Source organism: Fundulus heteroclitus, chromosome 16, assembly GCF_011125445.2.
Source record: "Fundulus heteroclitus isolate FHET01 chromosome 16, MU-UCD_Fhet_4.1, whole genome shotgun sequence".
NCBI lineage: Eukaryota > Metazoa > Chordata > Actinopteri > Cyprinodontiformes > Fundulidae > Fundulus > Fundulus heteroclitus.
The window spans coordinates 36,002,870-36,029,030 of NC_046376.1; the positions used below are offsets into that span (position 1 = coordinate 36,002,870).

The following is a 26,161-nucleotide window of genomic DNA, read 5'->3' on the forward strand; positions in this document are numbered from 1 at the left end:
TATAGCAATCTTATAAGACTTCTCCACAACACGCCGTCCGACATGGATTTCATTATCTTTGGTACAATGTCCAGTTTCACGTATGCACGTTAACCGTCTACAACTAAATCGGTAAGGATGTACGACAATAACAGGGTTTCCGCGGGGTCTTAAAAAGCCTTGAATTTGAAAATCTAAATTTAAGGCCTTTAAAAGTGTGCGAAATTCATAGAATTATCATGTTCAAGTCTTACATTTTATTTAATAGGTCTTAAATATCTTGCGTGCTACCTCAAATGCACAATAAATGCTCCCTTGACTGAATTGTGCTTTATTGAATTTATTTACGACTAAAAACTTGCACCCAGCCAATCAGCTTTCGTGTTATTGGTTAGTCCGGTAGTGCTGTGATTGGTCAGAGATAGACGACAGCTATCAGTCAGTTCTGCTCTGGCCCGACCCAGGACTCCCATTAATGACCTCCGTGTTATCTTTTGATCAGAACCAACATTACGTGTGGAGGTTCTCTGGATTCTTCACACGGTGACTAGATGCCACTCATGCGGCGCAAATGGCTCCAATATGTGTGACTCCGACATGTCACTAAGGATAAAACTGCTCACAAGTAAATGCCTTTTAGCAAACATTATTACTGACACGTTTATTATATTAAGTATTTTTCGGACAATAAGGCACACCTAAAATCCTTACATTTTCTCAAAAATTGATGGTGCCCCTTATAATCCAGTGCGCCTTTATATATGATTATTTTTGTGCTTACCGACTGATTTTATGTGTTACAATGCGCTCATAAATCAGTTAAAATGTGTAAGTACGACTTTGGTAAGCAATGAAGCAGCTCCACTCAATGGCTTTTCAGAGTATTACGGTACTTTGTCACTACCTGATCAGACCCCTGAACTGTCTGCAATACTGCCTGACTGTAATGTCTAAACTAGAAGTGCATTCATGGAAGGCAGCCCGCGCCCGGAGTACGCGCTAGCAACAATAAACCTAGTCAGTAAATTCAATGTGAAAGTTAAGTTTGTTTTGGCATAATGCTAGAAACAGGGCAGTATAGTCCAACTATTCTGTCCTCCCTACAGAGACGGATAGCTCTCTCTCTCACTCACTCACTCACTCTCTCTCACACACACACACACACACACACACACACACACACGGGAAGAATATTTAGTGCGCTTTATAATCCCGTGCAGTTTATGGTCCAAAAAATACGGTATTTGGGAAAATGGTTTCTCAATTAGTAATTGTTTGATCATAACATCTGATTTGATATTTAAAAAAAGAGATGGAGACAGACAAATTTATAAGGTTATGATTTTGGAAATCTTAAAGACTAAAATAAGTTATACAAAAACAACATAATTCCTAAAACACAAATTCATGTAGAATAAACTTTTCTAAATCCATTTTTTTCTACATAAAACTTATGAAAACACAACCTACAGTATGTAATGTACATTAATCACTACAGTGCTAAGTCCTTCCATTAATAATATCTGCTATTTACAGTATATTTATTTGAGCCAGGGCCAAATGACACAGCGGCTCAATACATTGAAATAACGTTAATACAACAAAGCTTATGTATAACCAGGAAGGCCCACTGGTTAAATATCTCTACATTTTAATTTAGTGAAGTTACTTATGGTGGATAGAGTTGCCATAAATTTTACTCAATAGTAGCAATACATTCTTATAATATCATTAAAGTTAAAGGAAAGATTACTTTGCAGTGAAACTACTCCTAAAAGTAATTTTTCCCCCAAAAAAAGTTACTCTAGTAAATGCATCTGAAATGTAACTAGTTAGTGTGTGTCGATGGATGGATAGAGATATAGATATATAGAGAGATATAGATAGATATATAGATAGATAAATAAATAATAAATAAATTTGAATAAATGTACCTATTTTCCAAGTAATGTTATTAATACAGTAGTGATATAAGTCTTAAACTTCATTCTTAATGGTCTTAAAAAGTCTTAAATCTGTGTTGGTGATACCTGTAGATACCCTGAATAAGCAGCTTTATCAGTGTCTACCTACATAATAATTATATAATTAATATAGACAGTCAGCAGCATGCTTTGCTCTTTAATCCCAAATCTATCCCAAACAAAACCGCAATCAAACAAGTTTGATGGAAAATAGTCCAGCAATAAATTAAAGAGTTCTTTTTGGATGAAGCAGTTTAATGAAATGTCAATTTCTTTCCTAAATAACAAAAAAAGAAGTTTGGCTAAATGTCCTAGTTCAGTGTATCAAAGTCTGCAGGCATAAAAGAAATCCAACAAGTATAAATTCATTGGGACCCAAATTATTTCCCAGTGACGGTCAAGGCTTCCACAACTAGAGAACAATAATGAAAGCTGTCACCGGTTTGTGCCTAACGTCCAGTCTGACACGCACACAGCTGATGAAGAAGAACCTGTTCACATCCTGATGGATGTTCTGTGTGGCAATGTTTGCTCTGAGAGCCAAGATGTTTCCCTTTTTCTTTATTTGTGGGGCAGCATCGTTAGGAACGTGCAGAGTCTCTTGTATCGTAACTTTGAATAAACGCATGTTGTAGCAGCTGTCACACAGAAACTCGTTCAGAACCTGCGATTAATATCTGATACTGTCGGATGTTAATCGCAGGTTATCTTTGGTCGCAAGGCAGCCGTCCTTGAACCTGTCTCACTGCGACGTAAGACTGCAGATTTAGAGCCACGAGTTTTCTTCAGTCTTCGTCTATCATGTACGACAGCCCAAAATCACAGTGTGTACCTTCCATAAAGCTAATGAAACGTTTTTAGGAATATAAATTGACAGTATTAGTATTTTTTTCCAAGCTTTGCCTTAAGCTGAAACTTGAAGAATTTAAATTTCATATGAAGGAAGTTGGAGTGTGACATATTCTACCCTTGTATCCACAATAGGTTTTAGATCTCTAGTTCTGTTTTCATCGGCATGTCCAGAAAGCTGAGATGGTTACATACCTGCCAGAGACACTAACAGATGAAACTCACTTTCTCTAATCATTTCAAATATGTTATTATTTTTTTCTCGTTTGTGTAACAAAATCTGCTCACCTTCCTCTTTAACGTGTAAATGGCAGCTCTCTCATACTGGACAGAGAACAGTAGCTACGTTTACATGGACAAAAATAATCAGAATAAAAAAGCGTCATGTAAACAAGCCATATTGTTACAGGATTGAGCTCTATAGGGATGAAATTGTATTCCGAATGAGAAATGTGGTTTATGCCGATTGATAATCTGATCAACATGCATATAAACACTTGTTAAGTTACTCCGAATGTGGCAAACTGACCCAAGTGCGCATGTGCACCCGATGTAAATGTGACATATTTCCGCAATTGGTGAGTGGCCGAAATATGTCGGGGAAACAACTGTCAAGGATCTCGATAAAATCTTTCTGTTAGGAAAAATAAGAGCTCTAAGCTTAATCGGAATTAATTAGAACATCGGAAGATAAACAAACTCGTATAATACTGCTTTATTTACTATTTTTATGTTGTTTAGCAAAGACAGAAGTACTTTTTTTAATTGGGGAATTTAACTGCGCATGTCAGAGTGGTTCTATTCTGAGTAAAACCAGGTGCAAATACACGCACATTATGATCGGATTAATTGATTGTGTGCCCATATAAACGGTACAGTCAGATTATTTAATCTGAATACATTTTAATCTGATTGTAAAACTTTGTGCATGTAAACATAGCTAGTGTGGTCTTTGACTTTAATGGCTGTCACAAGTGCTGCCTGTCATGTGTTGTTTGTATTGACCTGTGGTCGGTGCACAAGAGCTCTCCAAAAATTTGAATATCATAAAGTTCAAGATCTTTAGTCACTCGTTTCAGAAAGAACTCTTATGTTGTATAGATTCATTACAGATAGAAATATTTCAAGTCTTAATTTTCTTTGGATTTAATGATTATGGCTACAGGTAAGGAAAACGCAAAGTTTAGCGTCTGAGAAAATTAGAATATTACATAAAATTAATAGTAATATATTTTAAATAGAAATTTCAGGTTTCTGAGAAGGATGTTCATGTCTGTCTCCTCAGTATTTGCTTAGGGCTCCTTTTTCTGTAAATGTTTGCATCAGTGCAGCGCAGCATGGAGGTGGTCAGCCTGTGGTTCTGCTGAGGTGTTGCTTTGATAGCTGCCTTCAGGTCATCTTCATCGTTGATTCTGGTCTCTCATCTTCCTCTTGACGATACTCCACAGATTCTCTGTGGTGTCCATGTCGGGCCAGTTTGCTTGTCAATGGAGTACAGTACCATCAGGATCACTGAGCTTTTGGTACCTTTGGCAGTGTTGGCTGCTACTAAGTACTGATTGAACATGAAATCAGCATCTCCATACAGCTTGTCAGCATGAGAGGCTCTAAAAGCTTTTTGTAGATGGCTGCTTGACTTTGGACTTCAGAAAACCCAGTGGACCAGAACCAGCAGAGCACATGGCACTCTAAATCATCAATGACTATAGAAACCTCCCTTTGGACTTCAAGCAACGTGGATTCTGTTCCTCTCCCCTCTTCCTCCAGACTCTGGAACCTTGATTTGCAGAATTTACTTTCATCTGTAAACAGGACTTTGGACCACTGAGCGACGGTCCAGTTAGTTTCCCTTCAGCCCAGGGAGGGTTCTTCTGACGTTGTCTCTTGATGTGCTGACCACAGCCTCAGACCAGTCCATGTTGACTAAAGTCCTGAATGGATTTTACCCAACAACCCTCTCAATGCTGCACTTCCTGCCAGTTTCCCCTTCAACTTGGCTTTCAATGAGTGGCCTAAAACTTTTTCACAATATTCAAATTTTCTGAGACGCTGAATTTTGAGTCTCAATTATTCCCAAATGACAAGAACCAAAGGCCTGACACATTTCATTCTGCGTGTAATTTAAGGTATGGTATGAATACAGAACTGCTCCTGATATTCTCATTTCTGGGGCTGCACCTGTAAATGGTTGTGGTGTATTTGTGTTTGTGTCTATGTTGGTTGTGGTGTGGATCTGTTGCTTTCATATATCTTTGCTTTATCTTTGTTGCATTCAGACCTGTCAGCCTGAAGGTCATCTGTCCAAAAATCTGGATTTGTTTAGGAAGGAACTTGACAGATCGTTTCCTCCTTGGATCCAGCCTCTGTTCTTTCTGCTGTTTTAGATTATAGTTAATGGGCTAAAGGTTTCCAGATAAAATCCAAACCGCTAAACTTTGCTGCACTGCAGAATCTTTTTAAGCCACTATGATTACAGGTGGCCAGTAAGCACCAATCAGACACCGGCAGATTTCCACTCTGTTATTGTAAAGCTTTGGTCTGACTTTTGCCAACCTTGATTTCTGTTAAGAACAACAAATGACATCATTAAAGATGTTTCGTTGTTACCACCTTATTGTGAGCGAACATTAGTTTCCATTTATATCTGGGGCAGAAGTGACACGTGGTTTTAAAACCGTTGTTTTGTCTTTGGTTTAAACTGATTGCCAACTAAAAACTGTCTGACATTAAGCATTTTAAACATGTTAAAGTCTTTAGCAGCTTATGCAGTTAACATGGTTAATGCAGCTGTTTTCAGCTGGATTTATAAACCATTACCTTCACTCTCAGGCGGCCGACATTTACAGAACTGTTTGAGTTCTATAAAACTCTCAGGGCCAGGCAAGCTTAAAGATGTCCTGACTCTGCTCACCTTTCAGAATAATTAAAAGTCAGAAAACTGAAATCTGCTTCTTCTGTGTCTTTAAATAACAGCAGTGATTAATGTGATGCTGTTGATCAGACACTTGGGGTTGGTTTTACTAATCTCCCCCTGCTGGCCGGTTATTGAAACGACTTCAACATAAAGTTCTCAGTGAAGGAAGGGGTGCAGCTTTTAGGACTGTCATGAGATAATATTTTTCTCAACTAAAAGTCTTATTCTATTGTCATTCCTGAGGAGGGAGCCGTCTAGCTGAGGCTAGGTCTTATGTCAGAAGAGAAGTTTTTCTGTGTCTGAATAGACGGCCACAGATCAGTGAGTCCCATTTCAGGGCTGGCAGGTCTGCTGCACTTGTTGATTCTTTATCTTGCTCTGTATGTGACTGTCTTTCGTCTTTTTCTCTCCTTCCCTTTTCTCTATTTCCCTCTTTGTGTGTGTGTGTGTGTGTGTGTTTTAACTTGACTGTGTGTCTGTCCCCTGTCCTCTACCGTTATTGTATATTGGCAGAGATCTGGATCAGCCCCCTGAGACCTCCGATCCTCTTTTGGTCGAGGGTTCTGGTGACTCGGAGTAAGATCCCTGTAGTCAACTTCAGAGTTAGAAATAGCTAGAACTACAAACATGACACCCCAGCAATACATACTGTTAAGCTTGCCTGTAGAAAAGTACTGTTACTAGGTGTTCCTCTGCACATTAGCTTTAGTTAGACACCTAACTTAGTGGTTACTCCTTCTAAACAGAAACATTATCAATGTCAGCTGTCATTAAGAAAAGACTGAGGAGCTTTTTGCCCTCAAGCTCATCGTTTTAGTTGCGCTTGCCTCTTGCTTCCATCAACCCCAGTTCCAGCACCAGCTGCGGTCACTTTTAATTGGTAAAGTTTCGTCAGTCATACGGACGGCTCAAAGCGCCGTGCCCTACAGCCACATTCACCCATTGGCTCTCACTAATGCACACTTTCATAAACCCACGCACAGATCGGTCAGAAACCTGGAGTTAAGTGCCTTGCTCAGGAAGAAGCTAGAATCGGACCAAAAACTTCTTTGTAGCAGGGCGGTTACCCATTGAGACAACCCCCTTTTTTGTGTGTGAAAATGCTCAGATAACAACTTCATTAATGCACTGCTTCTTAACGGGCCCTTTGACACAATGTGGCCGCCTCCATCCAGTTAGGCAGTGGCTCAGCTAACGAGTGTTTTGTTCTCCACTCACAGCTCAATCATTTCAGTCATCTGATAAAAACAGTTGCATTAAATTAGCAGTTCTCTTGTTTGCACTTAGGCTTTATCACTTTCTGTACATTGGGATTTCTCACTATCATTACTTAGTAGAGATTTTTCTCTTATTAATCTGACTTGGGAACAGCATTTAAATACGTTTCCTTCTGGCTTGCTTTCAATATCTATAGAGCAGAAGTGACTTCATGTGTGTCAGAGGGGTCACGAATACGACAAGATTTTACTCATTTAAAACAAGGCAGTGATTACCGAAGAGAAAGTTTGACTTGTGTTTTGCAACTTATATTAGAAATGTGCTTGTTTGGCACCTGTAATAAATCTGTGCCCTCTGTTGAGAAACTAGATCTTCACTGAAACCCTAAAGGTGCGTTCACACCGAGCCCAAACCAGACTTCTGGAGCGAGTGATTTACTCGTTAGGCGCTTTACCTAACTTATGAACCAACTTTAACTCTGCATTAGTTAGTGTAGACTGCAGTGGATGTTTTCATACTGCCATCGAACTGTCCATGGCAAGAGTTTACTGCAAAATTCTGTATTAGATGTCCAAAGTTTAACTTTCTAAACAGAGCTCATCCAGTTTGTCAGCCAAAATTTGTCACATTTATTGATGATCAGTCTTGACTACTGGACGATCTGAAAGAAAGTGATTAATAATCAGGGTTCTTGAGTCATGTTTAATGGAGAACTGTGATCTGAAAGTAGCAGAAGTCTTAATGTTAGCATTAAGCTGATAGTTGTGGAGCCGTTTCTACTGTCGCTTGTTCTGCTGCAGGTTCACAGAGCCACTCGTACTGAAGGTGGTGGGGAAGCTGATGCCACCAGTGGCCACCATGAATGCAGCACATGGTTTGAATAAAGGCATAAGAAGAAACTGGACACATGTAGAAAGCATACTTAGCTGTGTGCTGAGCTCGCTGCATAAATCAGATCTTTGTGGGTCATAATCGATGGCGTCTCTTCTGTAACGTTCTGCGTGAGCAAAATTACTTAGTAATGACAAGAAAGGACGAATTAAAAATGTCAACTGAATGTGGGGGTGTGCTCTACCTGACAAAGCATATTCCTTCTGCGTATTTATCAGAATATCTTTTTGGGACGGGAACTGAAAACCCCAGCCTTTAGCCTGAAAGGCCTTCACCAGATCAGTGGAGTTACAGAAGGGAAAAGAAACTATTGCTTAAAGCAGCCTGCTACTGCACACGATTGATGGGAAAGAAAGCAACAGCATTCAAACCACAGGCGTAAAGCAGTGACCACGAGAAAAATAGACACATGATGAATGAGAATAAAAAGCTGTCATCAGTCACATTTTTCATTTCATTTGTATCGCATCAAATGGGAAGGCTCATATAGGTCGACCTCTAATCTTAGTTTTTTTCTGCTTATTGATTAATGGTCTGTTTTCATTGCTTTTTAAGCCACATTTCTCTCATGTCATCCTTTTATTATGTTGATAAAAAAAAAAATCAACATTTAAAGAGAATACCATGCGACGCATCGGTGTGAATTTTGATTCTTTGTGACTGTTTTCAGTCAGGCACCATCTGGCCAGCTCACGATAAACAGAGTAAAGGGACTAAGGTCCAGCTGGAGCGCCGCTGGCACCCATGTCTTTCCTAATGAAAATGTAGATGATGGCATGAAACGCTGTAGACTGTAGAGTGCATGTAGGATCAGAGACGTCCTGTACCATCGCTTGTTTCTGTTTGCTTCTGCACAGCTGGAGAAGCTGACCAGATACATGTAGAATAATGGCAGCACAGCTGTTTAACTAAATGGGTTTTACTATGTAACATGTTTTGGTCAAAGATGCTTTTACTAACCACCTCTGCATTTTATTCCCTTGTCTGTCTTCTTCTCTTGTGGCTCCTCCTAATGCTTCCTCGCTGTTCTGTCCAACCACGGCTTTTTGATCTCCTATCCCGGCTCCATCCTTTTCTTCTTGGATTACCCTGTTTGCTCGTCTCTGGGCTGCCTGTTCATCCCTGTGCTGTCCTGTGGTCTCTCAGCTCTGCTCCTCCCTCTGAGGATCCTGCTCCTCCTCTGTCTGAAGCAGAGGAGCTTCTTAACAAGTAAGGTCTTCTCCTGTATATTTGACAGTGTTTACTGAGCAGCTGTTAGGCTGGCTTCTCACACTCCTTTAGGATGCTTTGTTCATCCAGTATTCCTCCACAACCTCAATTGTACCAATCTACGTAGCTTCAGGCTGCATCTAATGTTTTTACTCGTATGGCTATTGCTGCCTGGTTATGTGATTTCAGATAAAAACTGAGATTGATCCAAATTGATTCTAATGGGCCAGACACTAAGAACATGGATTCTTATTGCTTTTGCTGGATTGGCTTTTATAATGAACCTCAAACAGATTCAAATGGTGGTTGTTAATAATCTGTTTGTTTTAGGACTTTTTGTCTTTAAATAATGTCGATCTATAGCAGCTGGTGATATGATTACCAGTATTTTGTAATGTTATGCAATTCTGACTTACTGCTGTCTGAAAGCTTAGAACATCCATACTAGGGACACAATGACATCACCTGATGGAGTTAATGTGCATTTTATAATAAATGGTCATCCTACAGGTTTGTTTGCAAGAACAACGGGGTTCTGTTTGAGAATCAGCTCCTGCAGATTGGCATCAAGTCAGAGTACCGACAGAACCTAGGTGAGTTTTTCTCAGCATCAAGCTGCAACATGTTGCCTTAGATTGGGTAAATTGTTTCTGCTGTCACCTCAGTATCAAAACTACTGTCAGTGCACTCCAGTTGTAGAGCATCAAGTTGAGCTCAATGTCTGCTGTTTGGTTCACAACCACTGAGTTTGGCAGAATAGAGCATTTACATTTAGATGAGCATTGTCTGCATCTGCTATGTAACTCATATGGCCTTTAAGTGTCTGCTCTGTAAGAACTAATAAACATGGGGGGGGGGGGGGTTATTCTTTATGTTGTCATTGAGATAAAAAGTTGCCAGACAAACCAACATACAGTAGTTTTGTGCACCATGTACAACATGTAAACATGTTGTTTCTGCTGTACAACAACACATTTCTGACATTTTTCCAACACTGTTTAAAACTTTTGACTCATTGGAGAAAGTGCAGTTTTTCACCTTCTTTCCAGGCCTCTTTAGTTATGTCAACACATAAATTGGGATTGCAACTCAACATGTGTGTCTGACGGTTTGGTGTCCAGTACCTTGTCTCATTAGAACTGTAAGCTTCATGTTTCTGCCAGGATTTCATAAGAGAGACCAACAAACACAAAGTAGGGTAGAATTATGAAATGGAAGGAAAATCATAAATGGGTTTTAGTATTATCTAAAGACTTGATCTGAGTTTAACTGCAGATGTTCTGTTTCTGGCCTCATAGTTTTATTAGAGAACATCAGAGAACAAGCAGCATGATGAAGACCAAGAAACCCAGCTGACAGATCAGGGAGAAAGTTCTAGTTCAGTTTAACACAGGATCAGGTTCTGTAACAATCTCTGAAGCTTTGAACATCTCCCAGAGCTTTGATCAATTCATCATCTGAACGTGGAGAGAGGATGGACCCCCTGCAGACCTAGCAAGATATGGACGTCCACCTAGACTGTCAGGCTAGAGAAGGAGAACAATATTCAGAGAAGCAACCAAGAGGCTCATTGTAACTGTGGAGGAGCTGCAGAGACCCACAACTTGGGTTGGAGAATCCGTCTGTATTTTAGTTTTAGTTTAATTGTGCACTGACCTTTATGGAAGAGTGGCAAGAAGAACGTCCCTGTTGAAACGAAGCCAAAGGAATGGCAGTTTCTAGTTTACTTCAAGCAGATATAAGAATAGGTTTTGAACACATGACACCAAAACTGAAATTTTGTTCCTATTTGCAGATTGCTGAGGGATGAAGAAAAAGGGGGAAATTATATATTTATTATTTATATTTATTTATTATTATATTTTATTTATCATTATTTATGTAACCCCCAGTCGGTCGAGGCAGATGACCGTTCATACTGAGCCTGGTTCTGCTGGAGGTTTTCCTTCCCATTAAAGGAGAGTTTTTCTTCCCACTGTCGCTTCATGCTTGCTCAGTATGAGGGATTGCTGCAAAGCCATGTACAATGCAGACGACTCTCCCTGTGGCTCTACGCTTCTCCAGGAGTGAATGTTGCTTGTCAAGACTTGATGCAACCTGCTGGGTTCCCTTAGATGTTTTTTGACCAATCTGTATAATATGATTGAATTTGACTTTGTAAAGTGCCTTGAGATGACATGTTGTGAATTGGTGCTATATAAATAAAATTGAATTTATTTATCATCAAAATTACGTTCGGTAGAGCCGCCTTAATATCTCTGGTCGCTGAAACTAATTAATTTCCTCCTATGGGATGATGGTTTATTTAATCTACATATTAATAATTGTATGATTGTCAAAGAGGTTTCTGTGCTCATTTCCTCTACTGTTCAGGTCGTGGATCAGCCAATCAGCTCTCTCTGTTTCCACCATCTTTCTGCTTCAGACACTCTTAGACTCGCTAAAAGTCTTCTTCACTACTGCTAACATTTTATCACTTTAGGAGCTCTCTAAAGGCCTAAGATGCTTTGTGAATAACTTTGATCTTACCGAGGTAAAATCCTAAGAATAATCTTAGAATTTGTGAAATTCTGAGAAAAAAATTTTCGGGAAAAAAAAAATTCCTAAAAAAACGTCACTAAGCTACTTTTAGTCTTAGAATTCTTTGTGAATACGAGCACTGATCTGAATTTATCTGGGAAGGAGTGGCAGGACTTGAAAACATAGTAGTTGATAGTTAGATGCTTTCCATTCCATCTGACTGAGCTTTAGCTTTTATGTAGATAAAACAGGCAAAATGAAATTCTGTGGATGTGCATAGCTTGAAAGACAACAGGCATGCAGTGATTATTTGTAAAACATTAAAACAAAACAGGATTTACTTCCTTCGCTTTACAATTCTACCCTAGTTTGTTTTGGGCTGTCACAGAAACCCTCCAAAATAAGTAGAAATGTTGTGGCTTAGACGACACCAGAGGAGAAACATTATGAAGCGAAATAAAAGCTTTGCTAGGTTCTGCTTGAGCCTGGTTTTGCCTGTTTGGTTTTAAAGTGTCTATACTTTAATACTGAATGTGAATCTTTCCACGTTCCCTCTCCATGTTAACTGTTACCGTGTGTCCTCCCCCCTCAGGGAGAATGTACCTGTTCTACGGAAACAAGACCTCAGTGCAGTTTGCCAGCTTCACTACCACGGTCAACTGTCCTGGAGAGCTTCAGTCTCATATCCTTGAAGTGTTAAATGTGTTCATTAAAGGAACTAAACCTGTGTCCCTCCTCTGTTTAAGTTTCTGTAAAGAAAAACATCGCTGAACTGTATCAGCAGTATGGAGAAGGAGCAGGATCCAGTTTCAACTGCAATCACACACAAATGAAACTTTTCCCCCTGACATGTGCAGGAGTGTTACTTTAGTGTCCGGACATTAAACGCTGTAGTGTGGAGTTGGAAGTCCTTGACACCCGGCTACAGCTCAACGTTCAGAGCAAACCGGTGGAGCCACTAGTGGAGGGTGGAGCCCAAATCCAACAGGTTCTGAACATCGAGTGCCTGACTGACTTCTCTGATGCCCCGCTTCTCAACATTAAGTTCAGGTGGGCTTTCTCTGCTGGGCCTCATCATCACACACTTCTGTTGAGCTTTAAAAGCTGTAGCATGAAGAAGATAAAAGGTGTCCATTTCTGGTCATTAAATCAGTCCAGTCAGCACAAATATTGCTGTTACATCAGAATCGCAATTAATGAAAGCAAAGGTTTAGATTTTCTTTTTCCCATTAATGTAAGACTGTAGCGAATTGTACGTTTTCTTTTCTTTTCCGGGCTAGAATATTTCACTACCTGTGAGGTTGGTGTTTCCAGAGTTACCAAGCAAGCTGATTGTCTTAAACTTTTTGGTGTGTGTTGTTTCCATCTTCAGATATGGAGGAGCGCTGCAGAACCTGACTCTTAAACTTCCTGTCACCATCAACAAGTTCTTCCAGCCAACTGAGATGGCCTCTCAAGACTTCTTCCAACGCTGGAAACAGCTCAGCCAGTAAGTGCGTCACGCTACAGCCCTGCACCACTCAGCTGCGCCTGCTTGTGAGTGTTTGAGCAGCAGTTTAGGGCCAGCCGGCTCCTCTGGCATACCCAAGACCAGGGACAAACCGAGCTGACGTGAATGAACACACTGCTGTGCAGGGATTGACCGAGGAGCGAGGAGAAATGAGGTTTTCTCAGAGGAAGTCCAGAAAAACTGTAGAGCGACGACATTAATATTAAGGACCACTTTGAACAGAGTGCACCATGAACTGTGCCTGAAGGAAGAAAAAGAAAAAGGACACTTGAGCTTTCTATGCAGACACGCTGTGTCAGATCCGTAGATTTTCTGAGGCTTTCTCTCGTTTTACACTTCTGTCTCTGAAGTGTCCATCCATCCACCTCATGCGGTACAAAGCAGCGGCTGTCTGCCTTTCAGAGAACAGCGAGGGGAGCTGCGCTCTGCTTTGCAGAGGTTCCCGCTGAGAGCAACTGGTACTCAGGGAGCGCCTGGACACTCTCCACGCTGACACAGCAGCCTGGAAATTAGCACAAAATCAAACCTATAAAAATAATTTCACTGCGGTTAAAATTATTTTATTTATTAACGGGTTTTCTCGTCTCTCCACCGCGGCGAAAAATCTCCTAAAACTGTAAGTGTTTACACCATGAGGCAAACTGGAGCAAGTTTCTATCGTCTCTCCTCTTCTGTCTCTCTCACACAGGCAGACAGAAGCAGAGGAGCTGAGCCTTATTTTATTATTCCCTCTTCCAGGCATTTCTAAGGCGGTTGAAAGACAAACGGCACAAAGTTAAACCGAGTCTGTGGAACCACGGCTCCTGCCCCCCCCAGTCGGCCTGAATGGATCTGTGTGATGAACAGTTCAGCTTTGCCTCTGTGGTTAATTAGTCACTGCTGAGTTACATGAACTGCTGGGAACAAGAAAACCAGAGGTTTGCTATACAGCCTAGAAGAGCGGTGTGCTTACACCAACATAGGATTTATATTTGGAATTACTTTTAAGGCAGCTCTTCATCACAAGATCCAGCTTGTGTGCATTTATTGCTGCGCCAATGGGATGAAGGGATGACATTAGGCCTAACGAGCTGAGACTCTGAATTTGCAGATTCCTGCGTGATTAAATGAGTATGCCTAATGTTAAAGATCGCTTTTAAAGCTGTGTTTCTCTCCTCAGGCCTCAGCAAGAAGCACAAAAGATATTCAAGGCCAACCACGGCATGGATACTGAAGTAATCAAGGCAAAGGTAGGGTTAGATTCCTCATTTTTATCATCTGTCACCACCCCAACCCCCCCATGTGCAAAATGTCTGAGTAAATGGTGTAGAGGAGCTCCTGGTTGATTTTAGTGTCATTGAGAAGCTTTTTGTGTATTTAATATCAGTTTTCTGTTTGCACACAGCTGCTGGGGTTAGGAATGGCCCTACTGGACAATGTTGACCCAAATCCTGAGAATTATGTTTGTGCTGGAGTGATCCAGACCAAGAGCCAGCAGGTGGGCTGCCTGCTAAGACTGGAGCCAAACGCACAGGCACAGGTACGAGCATCCACAACATCAGTCCTCGTTCAGCGCAGAAGCTCGGCTTTGTTATTCTCGCTGGGCTGCGGCCCCTGGAGGGCCCTGTGGCCCCTGACCACAGCAGGAATGGGACAAATATGGCTCTGATGTAGATGGACACTTTGCTTCTAATTATTTTAGGACGAGATTTTCAATGACAACTTCATATATTCTTAAATGTTTGGTACACGTATTTCTCATTATTGATGTATTAGTCAGGTTTTATTTTGCATTTATTTTAATATCTTTCTACGTAGGTTCACAAACATGCAGCAGTTTCCAAAGAAACTTCTTGCATTTGTTGCTGGAAATGGACTAAAAACATTTTATATAGCATCAACATAGAAAACTTTGGAAAGTGAGAAAGTTGTACACATTTGATTTGGTAAGACAAACGGTCCAAAAAAGGTGAACTTTGTTTCAATGAAGTATTAATATTGCAGGTTTATTTAATATTCATCAAGGGGAGAAACAAACCAAAATTCACAACCTAATTTTCCCTGGAATATCTTCAAGTTGCCGATTTTATCCTGTGGTGCAAAATGTTTAGAGACACTGCTGGCAGATAAAGCTTTATTTATTTTGGAGCAATTATTATGAGGGTTGCTGTTGTATATTTAGGTAAATGCATTTTAGTAAACGTTACTGGGACTACAGATCACAGCTTATGGCGATGCCACACCGGGTCCGCGGTCTGCTCACCACAACACTGAGCTCGCTGACTCTGGCTAACTGTCTCTGCAGATGTATCGTCTGACTCTGCGCTGCAGCAAAGACTCTGTGTCCAAGCGTCTGTGCGAGCTGCTGGCCCAACAGTTCTAGAGTCCAGACCGGGACCAGTACTCCTACCATCCCCACCAGCGACCTCTCCCTCCAGCCCTCCTGCCACACCTGTCCTCCTGCCTCCAGCAAAGAGTCTTTGAGTAAAAAAGAAAAAAGGTGTAACCTACATAAGGGAACGTGCAGCCGCTGCCTGCAGCTGCAGCAATATTATTGTCATTATTCTTGTCCCGCATTCTGATTCCAGTTCATCTTTTACTCGTTTATTAACACAATGCTACAATCTTGTTTTTGATGGTTTACCTGTGTAGCTGGTGTGTGTGTGTGTGTGTGTGTGTGTGTGGTCAGGAGTGTGAGTGTGTGTCCTGTGGTTGTGCTGGGGTCTCATTCTGCTCATCCTGACTTTAGTTGTGACTGCTGTGGAAAAGATTTCATTTGTGCAACATTCCTTGAAGACAAATGGGAGAAGCTATTAGTCGCACACACCCACTCAATACTACCCTGATCTCCCACCACACACACACACACACACACACACACACACATATATGTGTGATTCCCTGTGGTCAGACCTGAGGGATCATCAAGCATTCCTGCTGATAATGCACTTAACGTGTCGGGATCCTCTTAGAGAGTTTTTGGCATGCTCTCCTGTTCATTCCCCTCATGCAGCCCTGCTATGAGTAACCCTTCATCTCAGTCAGCTTGTGCACTTGTTCTTGTTGTTTATGTAAATATGTGCCAGTGAATCACTTTTGGACACATTCCCTTTGTGCTTGCTAAGAATGCCGGCGGTTACCTAATCCATGGCGCTCAGGTGGACTGCTGGCACAGAATGGACGATACGAGCAGAGCAGACGGCCACAGGGTTCACTCTGTCCTGTCCTGTCCTGTCCTGTCCTGTCCTGTCCCTTCCACGGCTGTGGACACGGCTCAGTGAACAGCTCGAAGAGGAAGTTTATCACTTGTACACATGGCAAGATGCCCGATCTAATCACTATCATCTTATTCCTGTCGAACTGGAACTATATTTTGGAGAAAGAAAAATAAATCTCCTGGTTGTGTTTTTGCTGCTAGTCAACACAGGTGAGGTGTGTTCAGATGGGGAATAAGTGGCCAGGTGAGGTTAGGTTCCCAGCTGCCTCTCCAAGGTCTCCAGATGTTCTCCTTGGCTGGTGGAAGGGACGACTTATTGAAGATGGTGTGGGTTACTGCGCAAACATTTCTAGGAAGGATTATTCTTTGGTTTTTAAATGAAGCTAGCACAGCGTAGTTGGAAAAATGAGCCTAGTCTACATTTCTATACATCCATATTTCAGCTTTTCAGCAAATCCTCCTCAGATGGGTTTGTGCTGTTTATTGTGGCGTGTAACTGAGCACTACAATAAGTCTTGGTAAATTTAGCCTGCTTTGATCATCTAGAGCTGCACAACTCTTCTCTGGACTTCTGTCCCTGTCGAGCACTGACGTCGTGGGAGGACAGGATGTGAGACGCCCAGATGTCCTTTACAGCTACAGGGGACGTGTATGCGTGTGTGGCTGTGTGTGAATGGTTGTGTGGCAGTAAACAGGTGAGGGGGGGGGGGGAAAGCCTAAAGACATTTCTAACACATGGTGGCACTACATCCTGTGGCTGCACAGCGGTCCCAGGACATTGAACTTTGTAGTGGAAAATGTAGTCATTTTGTGAGTGTGAGTTTGTGTGTGTGTGCGTGTCTATGCAGTATCCACTAGCTAATGCAGCCTCATGTATCGGTGTTAAGAAGCTGTCCAATACCTGTGTTAGACTTAAGATTTACTCTGTAATGAAAAAATGTGAAGTAAAATTATGCCATATATCTGACATGAGGCCTCCTGTCTTTCTTTACCGTCATGATTACACTGAGCTTTATTTCCAAGAACTATAAACTGATATAAAAACAAATCTCCTTTTCCAAGCCTCCCTGCAGTGAGCAGCTATGTTAGACTAGGAGCTGAAGTGATGCCACATTCTGCAAGTTAGCAGAAACTAGAAGAATTGTTCTGTATTAATACAAGAACAGGACTTTTGAACCTGTCGCTAGTATCTAGCAGATCGTCCCAAACAACTGACCACCATGCAAATAACAGTCTAGATGGATTAAAAAACAGTGCTTTGCTGGAATAAGCTGACAGATTGTTTAAGATGGCCTCCCTATGAAGGCCTAATCTGCATGAAGGAGGACCTTGCAGCACAGGGTTCTTTGATAGAGGAATAGTAAGTTTGAATCCGACATAAAATGAAAGAATTACAAGATTTTTGCCATTTATCACAGCATGATGCCTCTATCTGATTTTTATTCAACTTTCACTTGCTGTCAGATGATGTTTATAAACTGAATATGGTCAGAGTTCCTACTAACGATGCTTTCAAAGAACAGGACACACGGATTTCTCTATAACTGACCTGTAAATCATTGATCAGAACCATTCAGGTGAATTGAGCAGATCTCTAGTCAATGGATTGATGCATCTATAATTAGTATGAATTTCTTTACTAGAGACCCTTTTAGAAAGTCTGTCACCTGCTCTTGGCCCGCGGCACCACGATCACTTCCCGCTGCGGGCAAGAAAACTTTCATTTAACATGAAATGGAAAAAATCAATAACTGATAAAGGTAGGCTTTAAAATTCAATGAGACCGACAACAGGCAGGATGAGGGCCACGTTTATTTAAAGATTTAAAAAAGATGGAGAATAGTTTGCAAACGTTGAGAACTTTACTTTGCTGTATTTTCTCTTCGTACACAGACATTGACATGGTTGTAAATGGGATTAGTCCATCAATGTCTATAATGAGAAAGCATCAATTCAGAGTCCTGCTATTCTAAAGGGAATCCCTGTTTAGTTTACTGCAATTATATTTTTTTAATTCATTGGTTACTAATCTACAGACCTTTATTTGGTTGTGATAATCATTGAAAATGTTCAACTCAGGGACAATGATGGTGATCCTTTCTGTCCATATGACCTGGCTCTGAGCTCACACATTGAAGGAACAGTTGAGTTCCAGATTGATTGTTTTGAAGAAGAAGAAAAACGAATATTGACGAGACTGGAAGCAGTTTTTAACCTGAAAGGAGAGGAATGTCAGCAGAAGCACATTTGGATCCAGTGCAGCTGTTGGATGGAGGGATGGTCAGGAATCCATTACAGCCCTGTTCAGTATACTAGAATCTGCGATCCCATGAGACTCTTTGGACAACATTACAAGTTCCTTTGGAAAATAAACTGGTTTTAATTACTTTTCATTAAACCCACATTTCTGTATTTATTTTCCCCGGTGTGACGTAATGTTCTAATAATAGATGTTTTTTCATGACTATAAGCAGAAAATGATGTCAGAAATAGACTTGAAAACACCAGTCTGTGTGTATTAAATCTATATAATGTGCTTGACTTGGGGAATTGAGTTACTGAAATAAATGAACTTTCCAATAGAATGAAGACGCTTTATTGTCATCATGTGTTACCATAATGACACTTTGGTGAGGCAGAGCGGCTCAGAATGCACATAAAATCATTACTACAAGACATGGTATTTCCTTTAAAAAAACAAAAAAACAAAAAAAACAAGAGAAAAGCTGATTCCACTGGCCAACAACAATCTAATTTCTTGAGCATGATTGGATTCCTCTTCTGCTGAGAGAGAGAGAGAGAGAGAGAGAGAGAGAGAGAGAGAGAGAGAGAGAGAGAGAGAGAGGGGCGATGCGCCTGCGCGCGTGCAAGCCCGCTGATTGGCTAAAGATGACATCATCTATAAGTGATCTATTGTTGGAAAGAGGATGAGCTCATCGTTCAGCAGCAGAGCAGTGTGAGGGAACACGGCGATCAGCGCGGAAGGTCAACAGGCGGCTGCTGCGGACGGTGTGTTCAGCAAACCGAGGAGAGGAAGCTTCTGCAAGCCCCGCTGCTGCTACTGCTGCTGCTGCAAGAGAGAGAGAGAGAGAGAGAGAGGTGGACGTCCCGCACACTGTAAGTAATGCTTGTTTTTAAACAGCATCTACCTGCATGCGGAACAAATCAGCACCACAACACTGGCTGCTTCAGGATTTGTTTGCTGGTTGTCCAACCAAGCTGCAGCAGCAGCAGTTCAGTATTCCTTGTTGCTGCTCTGCTCTGAGAAGAACAGGGCTGCAGTTTTTGCGCCACTTATTCATGCAATTTACAGTCCTCACAACTAAAGAGAAAATGCCTGAGTTCATTCTACCGTCATGCTGAAATAAAAAATGCCCTCCATATAATCTGGATGTGGTTGTGCCGCTGCAGATGGTCTGGTCCCGGGACTCCGAGGCACAGCGACCCCCGCTGTCCGTCATCCTGCCGCGGCTCTACCTCGGAGCGGAGCGCGACGTGACGCAGGTAAGAACCACAACAACAGGCGCTCCACGCAGGCGCTGGCGCATGAGCCGCGCTGCTGCCAGGGGCGCATCCTGAAAGCTTCTGAAGGGGCAGATAGGTGGGGCCTCTGGAGAACAAAACAATCACAATAAAAGAGATCAATATAAATAGATGATGCAGCTCACTGAAGCTTTCTTAAATCCGTATAACAATGTGAAAATGTATAGCTGCTTCAACACTTTTTTGCAATTACATCAACTAAAGGCAGATGAAAAGAAAGTGAAATATGTTATAGCTGAATTTGGGACAGTAAAGGACAGTTCTGTCCTCTTCTTACAGCTGACCTGTGTGTTGGTGTCACTGTTTAAGATGGAGGTATTTATACTAATCCAGTTATCAGTATTTTATTCAGCTTTAGTAGACCATTATTATATTTTTTGCTGTAAATCTTTGCTCCAAAAGCAGTTATTAAACGTTTTTTGGTTTTTTTTGAAGTAACAAAACACACACAGGGAAGACATTTAATCTCTATGATTGTTTAGGTATAAAGGGGTTTGCCTCTGCATTCAGATTTAGAAGAATGTGAAAGCATTAAACATGCACTGCAGCATTTTTCTGAATTGCAGTACTGTGCAGAAAGAGTGAGAGAAGAAATGTGTGTGTGTGTGTGTGTGTCTGCAGGACGGACTGGCTTCTCTGGGTATTTCCTACGTGTTGAGTGTGAGCCGATGCAGCCCCCAGCCTTCTTTCCTGCCTTGCTCCAGATACCTGCGCATCCCCATCGATGACTCCCTGTGGGACGACCTGCTGCCCTGGATCCCACAGGCACTGAGCTTCATCGGTCAGCACTCTCCCTCCCTCCTTCTCTGATGCACTTACTTAAAATGCCACTAACAAGCTTAGCCATCTGCTGCATAGGTTTTTTGGTCTTTAGCATGCAGTGTTACATGTAAATGCAAACAGCTGTCCAGTTATTCCGTCTTAATTGCGCTAGCTGAACTCGCTCTGCGGACCCGTGGGCTCACCCGCTGCTGTGTGTTTTGTGCAGATGCAGCCATGTCCTCTGGAGCCTCGGTGCTGGTGCACTGTGCAGCAGGAATCTCTCGCTCCCCAGCTCTGGCTGTGGCCTACATCATGTACAGCCTGGAGATGGACCTGGACCATGCCTACAGGTGCAGCACACAGACCATCCTCTGTTGCCTTGAACTTAAACGAAGTAGCACTATCATACTTTACATGCCCGAGCTATGTATTTTAGGAGGTAGTTCACAACTGTGCAAAAAAAAAAAGCCTTATGTCAGAAAATAATCCTGACTTTTTTTTATTCAAGTCTTAGATAGAAAACTTTTAAATCCATTACTCAAAATAATGAGATTCACCATTTAAAATCTTGTGGTAAAAAGGATAGAAACCTCATGTTTTGGTTTTACCCTGGAGAAGAAAGTCCATTAGTATTTCAACAAGAAATGCCAGCTCGATGGTGTCTGGTTTCATTTTAAATACGTAGTAGCTGAAGTTCTGATTATTAATTGTTGTGTGGAAAGCAGGACACTTTGCATAAAAGTTGCTTTAGACCTTGGTGTCACAAAAAGAAGGAGGGCCAAGTCTGACCTCGACTAACATGGGATTTAAATATGCAGGCTCACGGATGGACAAATATTCTAACAAGTGTTTATTTAAAATATAGATTTTCAGCAGTTTCTACTAGTATATCTGACTCACACATTCATCTAGTCTTTAATAAAGTCACGTATTGCTCCAGCTGAAAAAGTTTTGCCGAAATCCTTAAGTAACATTAACATGTTTACACTCTGGTTTCATGCAACTCGCTGATAAATTGCTACATAACATATTTCAGTGTGGTTCTTGATAACTTGCTTGAGAAACTGTGCTCTTGTGCCCTCTTTGTAGTTTTCCTCTGCACAGAAAGCTGTCTGAGCAAAGTGCACAGAACAGGTCACATGACACAAATAGTGGGCGTCCTGCAGCAGCCAACACAGTCTCTCTTCCGCTGTAAATGTTGGTGCATAGGGTGAAAATCACTTTGTTCTAAAATTATGTACACAACTTATGATATGGTGTTTCATGTTGTGCATCTGATCAGGATTTGACTTTAGACTGCTACTCCAAAATATATAATTTTTTTTTAATTCCTTGATTGGGACCCTGATGTAGTGTCAACTATCATACTAGTCTCTTCCATTACATAAAACCACCATAATTACCTTACTATGTAAGCTACACAGCAGGCCTTATGGGTAAAAATATTTGGTGGCCATGTTTATCTTTAGCTGCTACAAAAGACCTCAACCTAAAACCTTAACCACATTTCTTGAAGTTCAAACTCCCTCCAAAACAATTTGAACTCCACTATTTAACCAAAATATGTGTATAGTTCCCTGCAAGTTGCTGAAGAACATGTTGATTGTTCAAGATTCAATAAAGCAAATGCTTGGGTTTGAGTGAGATCAAAGACACCAGGGTGTTTTTTTTTTCTGAGACGCATGCCTCTCTTTTACAAAAACGTTTCAGATGACTTCATCCTCTGTCGGTATATTAATAAATAAGCTATGGGTTAGGGTGTATGACAGGCATGCACCAAAGCATGCAGCAGCAGCAGCAGCAGCAGCTACAAAGCTGGTTCACCCTTGCTTATGCTTGACTGTTGGTGAACTTTCGTAACTCGCTTTGGTGGCTCAGAGATGCAACAACAGGAAGTTATTTTCAGCCCCCTCTGGTCCTTTCACTAATCCCACCTACTGTAGATGACAAGAAGACATCACACCTCTAAGGTTTTATTTAGAAGGAAACTATGAGGCCTTTCAGCCTTTACCAGCAGTGCAGCACAGAAGTGGTAGCATCATGACTTCATTATCAGCATGTCAGCATTAGACTCACTGCAGCCAAATGTTTTGTCTTCTAATGCAAATTTGATTAAAAAGCCCATTTTATTCATCTGTCAGTATATTTTGTGGAGTTACAGTAAATTTGGTAGTCTGATGTTTCTGATTTATGGTTATGAAGAAGATAGAGGCTTCTAAAGGAATCACAAACATTTAACCCGCTGTGGCTGACCCATTTTCCCTCTGTACCTATCAGCCCCGCTGCCTGGGTTTTGTTTCTTTTTCTGTTCCGCTGTTATTCACAGAGCAGATCTGAGTCATTGTGTGAAATGTGGTCTACTAGTAGCTCTGACCCACATCCTGTCTGTCCCCTTATAAGGTTTGTGAAAGAGCGTCGGCCTTCCATTTCCCCAAACTTCAACTTCCTGGGTCAGCTGCAGCTCTTCCAAGGCACCCTGAATAAGAAGGCCTCCAGCTGTGACCTGATGAAGCGACAGGAGGAGAATCAGAGGCCATCCACGGGTGACAGGGTCAATACGTCTCTGTGCAGTCAGAACAAGCTCTATCAGACCCACACTGTCACCGGGGACTCATCACACCACGAGGACACAACACAGACGAGACACTCGCTCATAGATAACAGCGGGAACAAGCGGGGACCTTGGACTCTTGACCTGACCCCGTGTCAAAACCGACAGTACAACCAGAAACCGTGCCAGGCTCCAGCTTTGAGCCCCCGTGAGCCCAGAAAACCTGGACCGCAGTGCACACAACTACAATTCCCATCAGGCTCTGCTTCTCTCCTGGAGAAACGCAAAAGCCTCACCCTCTCTTTGACTCCCATGGGAACCTGCCCACCGTCCTCAGCGAGCGGCAGCCCTCCATCAGGAGGAAGCCCGGAGCTTAAAGCCGGCCCCGTCCACAGCAGGGATGGGGCAGAGGGAGAGCCGAGGAGCGACAGCAACGTCTGCAGGCCGGCAGGGGACCCCCACAGAGAGCACAGTCCCTGTCGCAGTGAGTGCCGGCGCGCTGAGGCGAAGGGCCAGCTGTCGCCGTTCAGCATCACTCTGAACAGGCTGCTGGACTGGGGGGAGCGAGTGCTGCTGGGGGGGGTGTTCGTCCACCCTGTGAAGATGGGACAGCCTGCATTACCCTACAGGTGCTGAGGGTGGAGCGTGTGAGCTGGACGGGCTGGTTTCTGCGCGTGTCCATCATATAGCAGTAACCACATGTGTGATGTACATAAGTACTGAAGGAATCCATCGTTCTCTATTTATTATTTTTACTGAAGAGCTGATTATTAAAACGATCTTTGTCAATTGCTTCTTGTTTGTCACACACTGACAGTCGTCAGCTCGTGTTTCCCTTTGTAAGCTGCAGCAGTTTTGAAGTCTATGGCACGTCAGCTTGTGATGAATTAAAGACCAAATTGCAACCATATTTATAGCATTTTTTTTATCAGTGGAAGAGATTCTAGTAACGGTTACGAATTACGAGTCTACAGTGTGGCATAATGACACAAAACATAACTTAACATTTTTTTTTAAAGATGAACTGGATGGACAAGTATGCATTTAATTAGTCCTGGGCAAGAAAATAACAACCTCAATAATTTATTGCGAAATAAATAAAATATCAACAACGGTGATAAAGGTTGGCTTTAAAATTCAATGAGACCGACAACAGGCAGGATTAGGGCCACCATTATTGAAGACTTTTTGACAAGATGGAGATGAATTTGCAAACAGTAATGTGAACCAGACTTGCAGTATTTTCTGTTTGTACTCAAACAGATTGACACTTTTGTAAATGGGATTAGTGCACCAATATATTGATTATTGAGAACGTGGCATTATTAATCCAGAGTCCTGCAATGCTGAAGTGAATCCCTGTTTATTTTATGGCAATTGTTAAAAATACATCTCATTGGTTATTAATATTTTTGCATTTATTTTAACTTTGTTAAAATAAATTATTGGAACAGATAGGAACTAGAATAAAATTTAGAAACCGCACTATGACAATTATCAAAACTGTTCAATACAGAAAAAATATTGTGATTATATTTTCGCTTTTATTTCCCAGTTCTAAATTGCCTCTAATACACACAGATTCAAAAATGACACTAACAATTGATTAAATGTCCTTTTGCAAGCTGCAAAGACACCATCAACAAGTTCCTGATTTAACTCTGGTTGGACCATTGGCCACTATTCTTAGAAAAATTAAATTAGCTGGTTTCCTAATACAGACCTGGCTTTCAAACAGACTTTTCAAATTGACCGAGGTGAAGACAGTGGGGAGTGCAAATAGGTCCTATTGGAACACCCAAATGTTTCCAATTTTCAGCCACCTGATCCAGACTGTCACCCTCTGAAGGAAGGAGATTGGCCATGACATTCACTAACAACCCAGGACCCACTAAGCCTCAAGCTGACTGTGCCGGCAGGGAGAGGCTGGGACACCAGTGGGCCTGTCCACAGGGAGGCAAAGCAAGAGGAAGCTTTCAAACCTAAGAACCAACTGTTGAGCATGGTGGTAGTAGCATCATGCTAAGGGTCTCTTTTACTGTCAGCACAGGTGCTTTGTACAAGTGGGTGGAATGATGACGTTGGAGGACTCCTTCCAGATGCTCAAAGTCAACAGCTAGATGGTTGAAGCTTGGAAACGTGGATAAAGTAGTACACCCTTCTGCAGACGCCTCAACTTCAGCCCTGTTAAAAAAGTATTGCTATGTTTAAAAGCTACGAAACCAAGTAATATAAATTACTTCTGCTATTTCTGATAGAAGTTTTTGAACATTAATTCAGACTTATAAGCATATTTATATGTTTAGGGACATTTGTCTAAACATTGGGTGTAAAATGGATATAAACATCTGACTGGTCATTTTTCAGCTTTCATAAACCTACATAAGAGATGGTTCTGATTACAAATTTATTAAGAATTAAATAAGATCAGTTTTATACAGGGCCACGCCAAAACAACATTTTAATTGCTGATGGCATTAATTACACAATGTAGCTCTTCGCACAGATTTTCATTGACACACGTTCAGTCAGGGCAAGGGTAAATAAATGTAGGCCTCAGGAATGTCATAAGGCCTGTTTTACAGTAGGAGTAGCCCCTCATTTCTCTGTGGCACAAAGTGTCCTGCAAAGGTATTCATACCACTGAAGTTTTTCTCATGATACAACCACATACATCAACGTTTTTTATTGTGAATTTTAGAACCAGAACCAGAATCGACTTTACTCACCAAGTCTGTGGGTACAAAGAAGGAATTTGACTTCAGATTGCAATGCATTATTGTGAAGTGGATGAACAATTAATCAGAATACAAAGAGCAGAAGTGACCTTTGTGGGTCAGGATGTAGAAAAAATAATAATAATGGGGAAGTATGGAAGGTATTAAAAAGGATGAAGAGTAAAAAGGCAGTTGGTCCTGATCACATACCTGTGGAGGTATGGAAGTGTCTAGCAGAGAAAGCAGCAAAACGTTTGACCATGCTCTTCAATAAGACCTTACAGCAGGGGTTCCCACTGCTGGTCCTCAGGGACCTCTGTCCTGCACGCTTTAGGTGT

General features: G+C 41.6%; 2 protein-coding genes across 4 annotated transcripts in view; both read left to right on the forward strand.

Annotated features, from left to right (window-relative positions):
* The window catches only part of ap2a1 (adaptor related protein complex 2 subunit alpha 1), a 32,846-nt gene extending 16,495 nt beyond the window's left edge, over positions 1 to 16,351 (forward strand). Inside the window, exons 14-22 of one of the 3 annotated variants that reach the window (XM_012882095.3) lie at positions 6,220 to 6,282; positions 8,962 to 9,024; positions 9,535 to 9,617; positions 12,137 to 12,226; positions 12,471 to 12,594; positions 12,917 to 13,033; positions 14,214 to 14,283; positions 14,439 to 14,573; positions 15,339 to 16,351. In XM_012882095.3, the coding sequence (XP_012737549.1) occupies positions 6,220 to 6,282; positions 8,962 to 9,024; positions 9,535 to 9,617; positions 12,137 to 12,226; positions 12,471 to 12,594; positions 12,917 to 13,033; positions 14,214 to 14,283; positions 14,439 to 14,573; positions 15,339 to 15,416 (823 nt within the window). In that variant the 3' untranslated portion in view covers positions 15,417 to 16,351. The remainder of the gene's footprint in view (positions 1 to 6,219; positions 6,283 to 8,961; positions 9,025 to 9,534; positions 9,618 to 12,136; positions 12,227 to 12,470; positions 12,595 to 12,916; positions 13,034 to 14,213; positions 14,284 to 14,438; positions 14,574 to 15,338) is intronic. The other 2 variants (XM_012882103.3, XM_012882111.3) reach the window with 2 other exon arrangements.
* Positions 16,352 to 19,175: 2,824 nt separating this feature from the next.
* Positions 19,176 to 24,016, forward strand: si:ch211-195b15.8. Its single transcript, XM_012882125.3, has 5 exons — positions 19,176 to 19,367; positions 19,662 to 19,754; positions 20,415 to 20,574; positions 20,782 to 20,905; positions 22,956 to 24,016. Exons 2-5 carry the CDS (start codon positions 19,662 to 19,664, stop codon positions 23,740 to 23,742), a joined length of 1,164 nt encoding a protein of 387 aa, XP_012737579.2. The 5' UTR covers positions 19,176 to 19,367; the 3' UTR covers positions 23,743 to 24,016.
* The last annotated feature ends 2,145 nt before the right edge of the window (positions 24,017 to 26,161 follow it).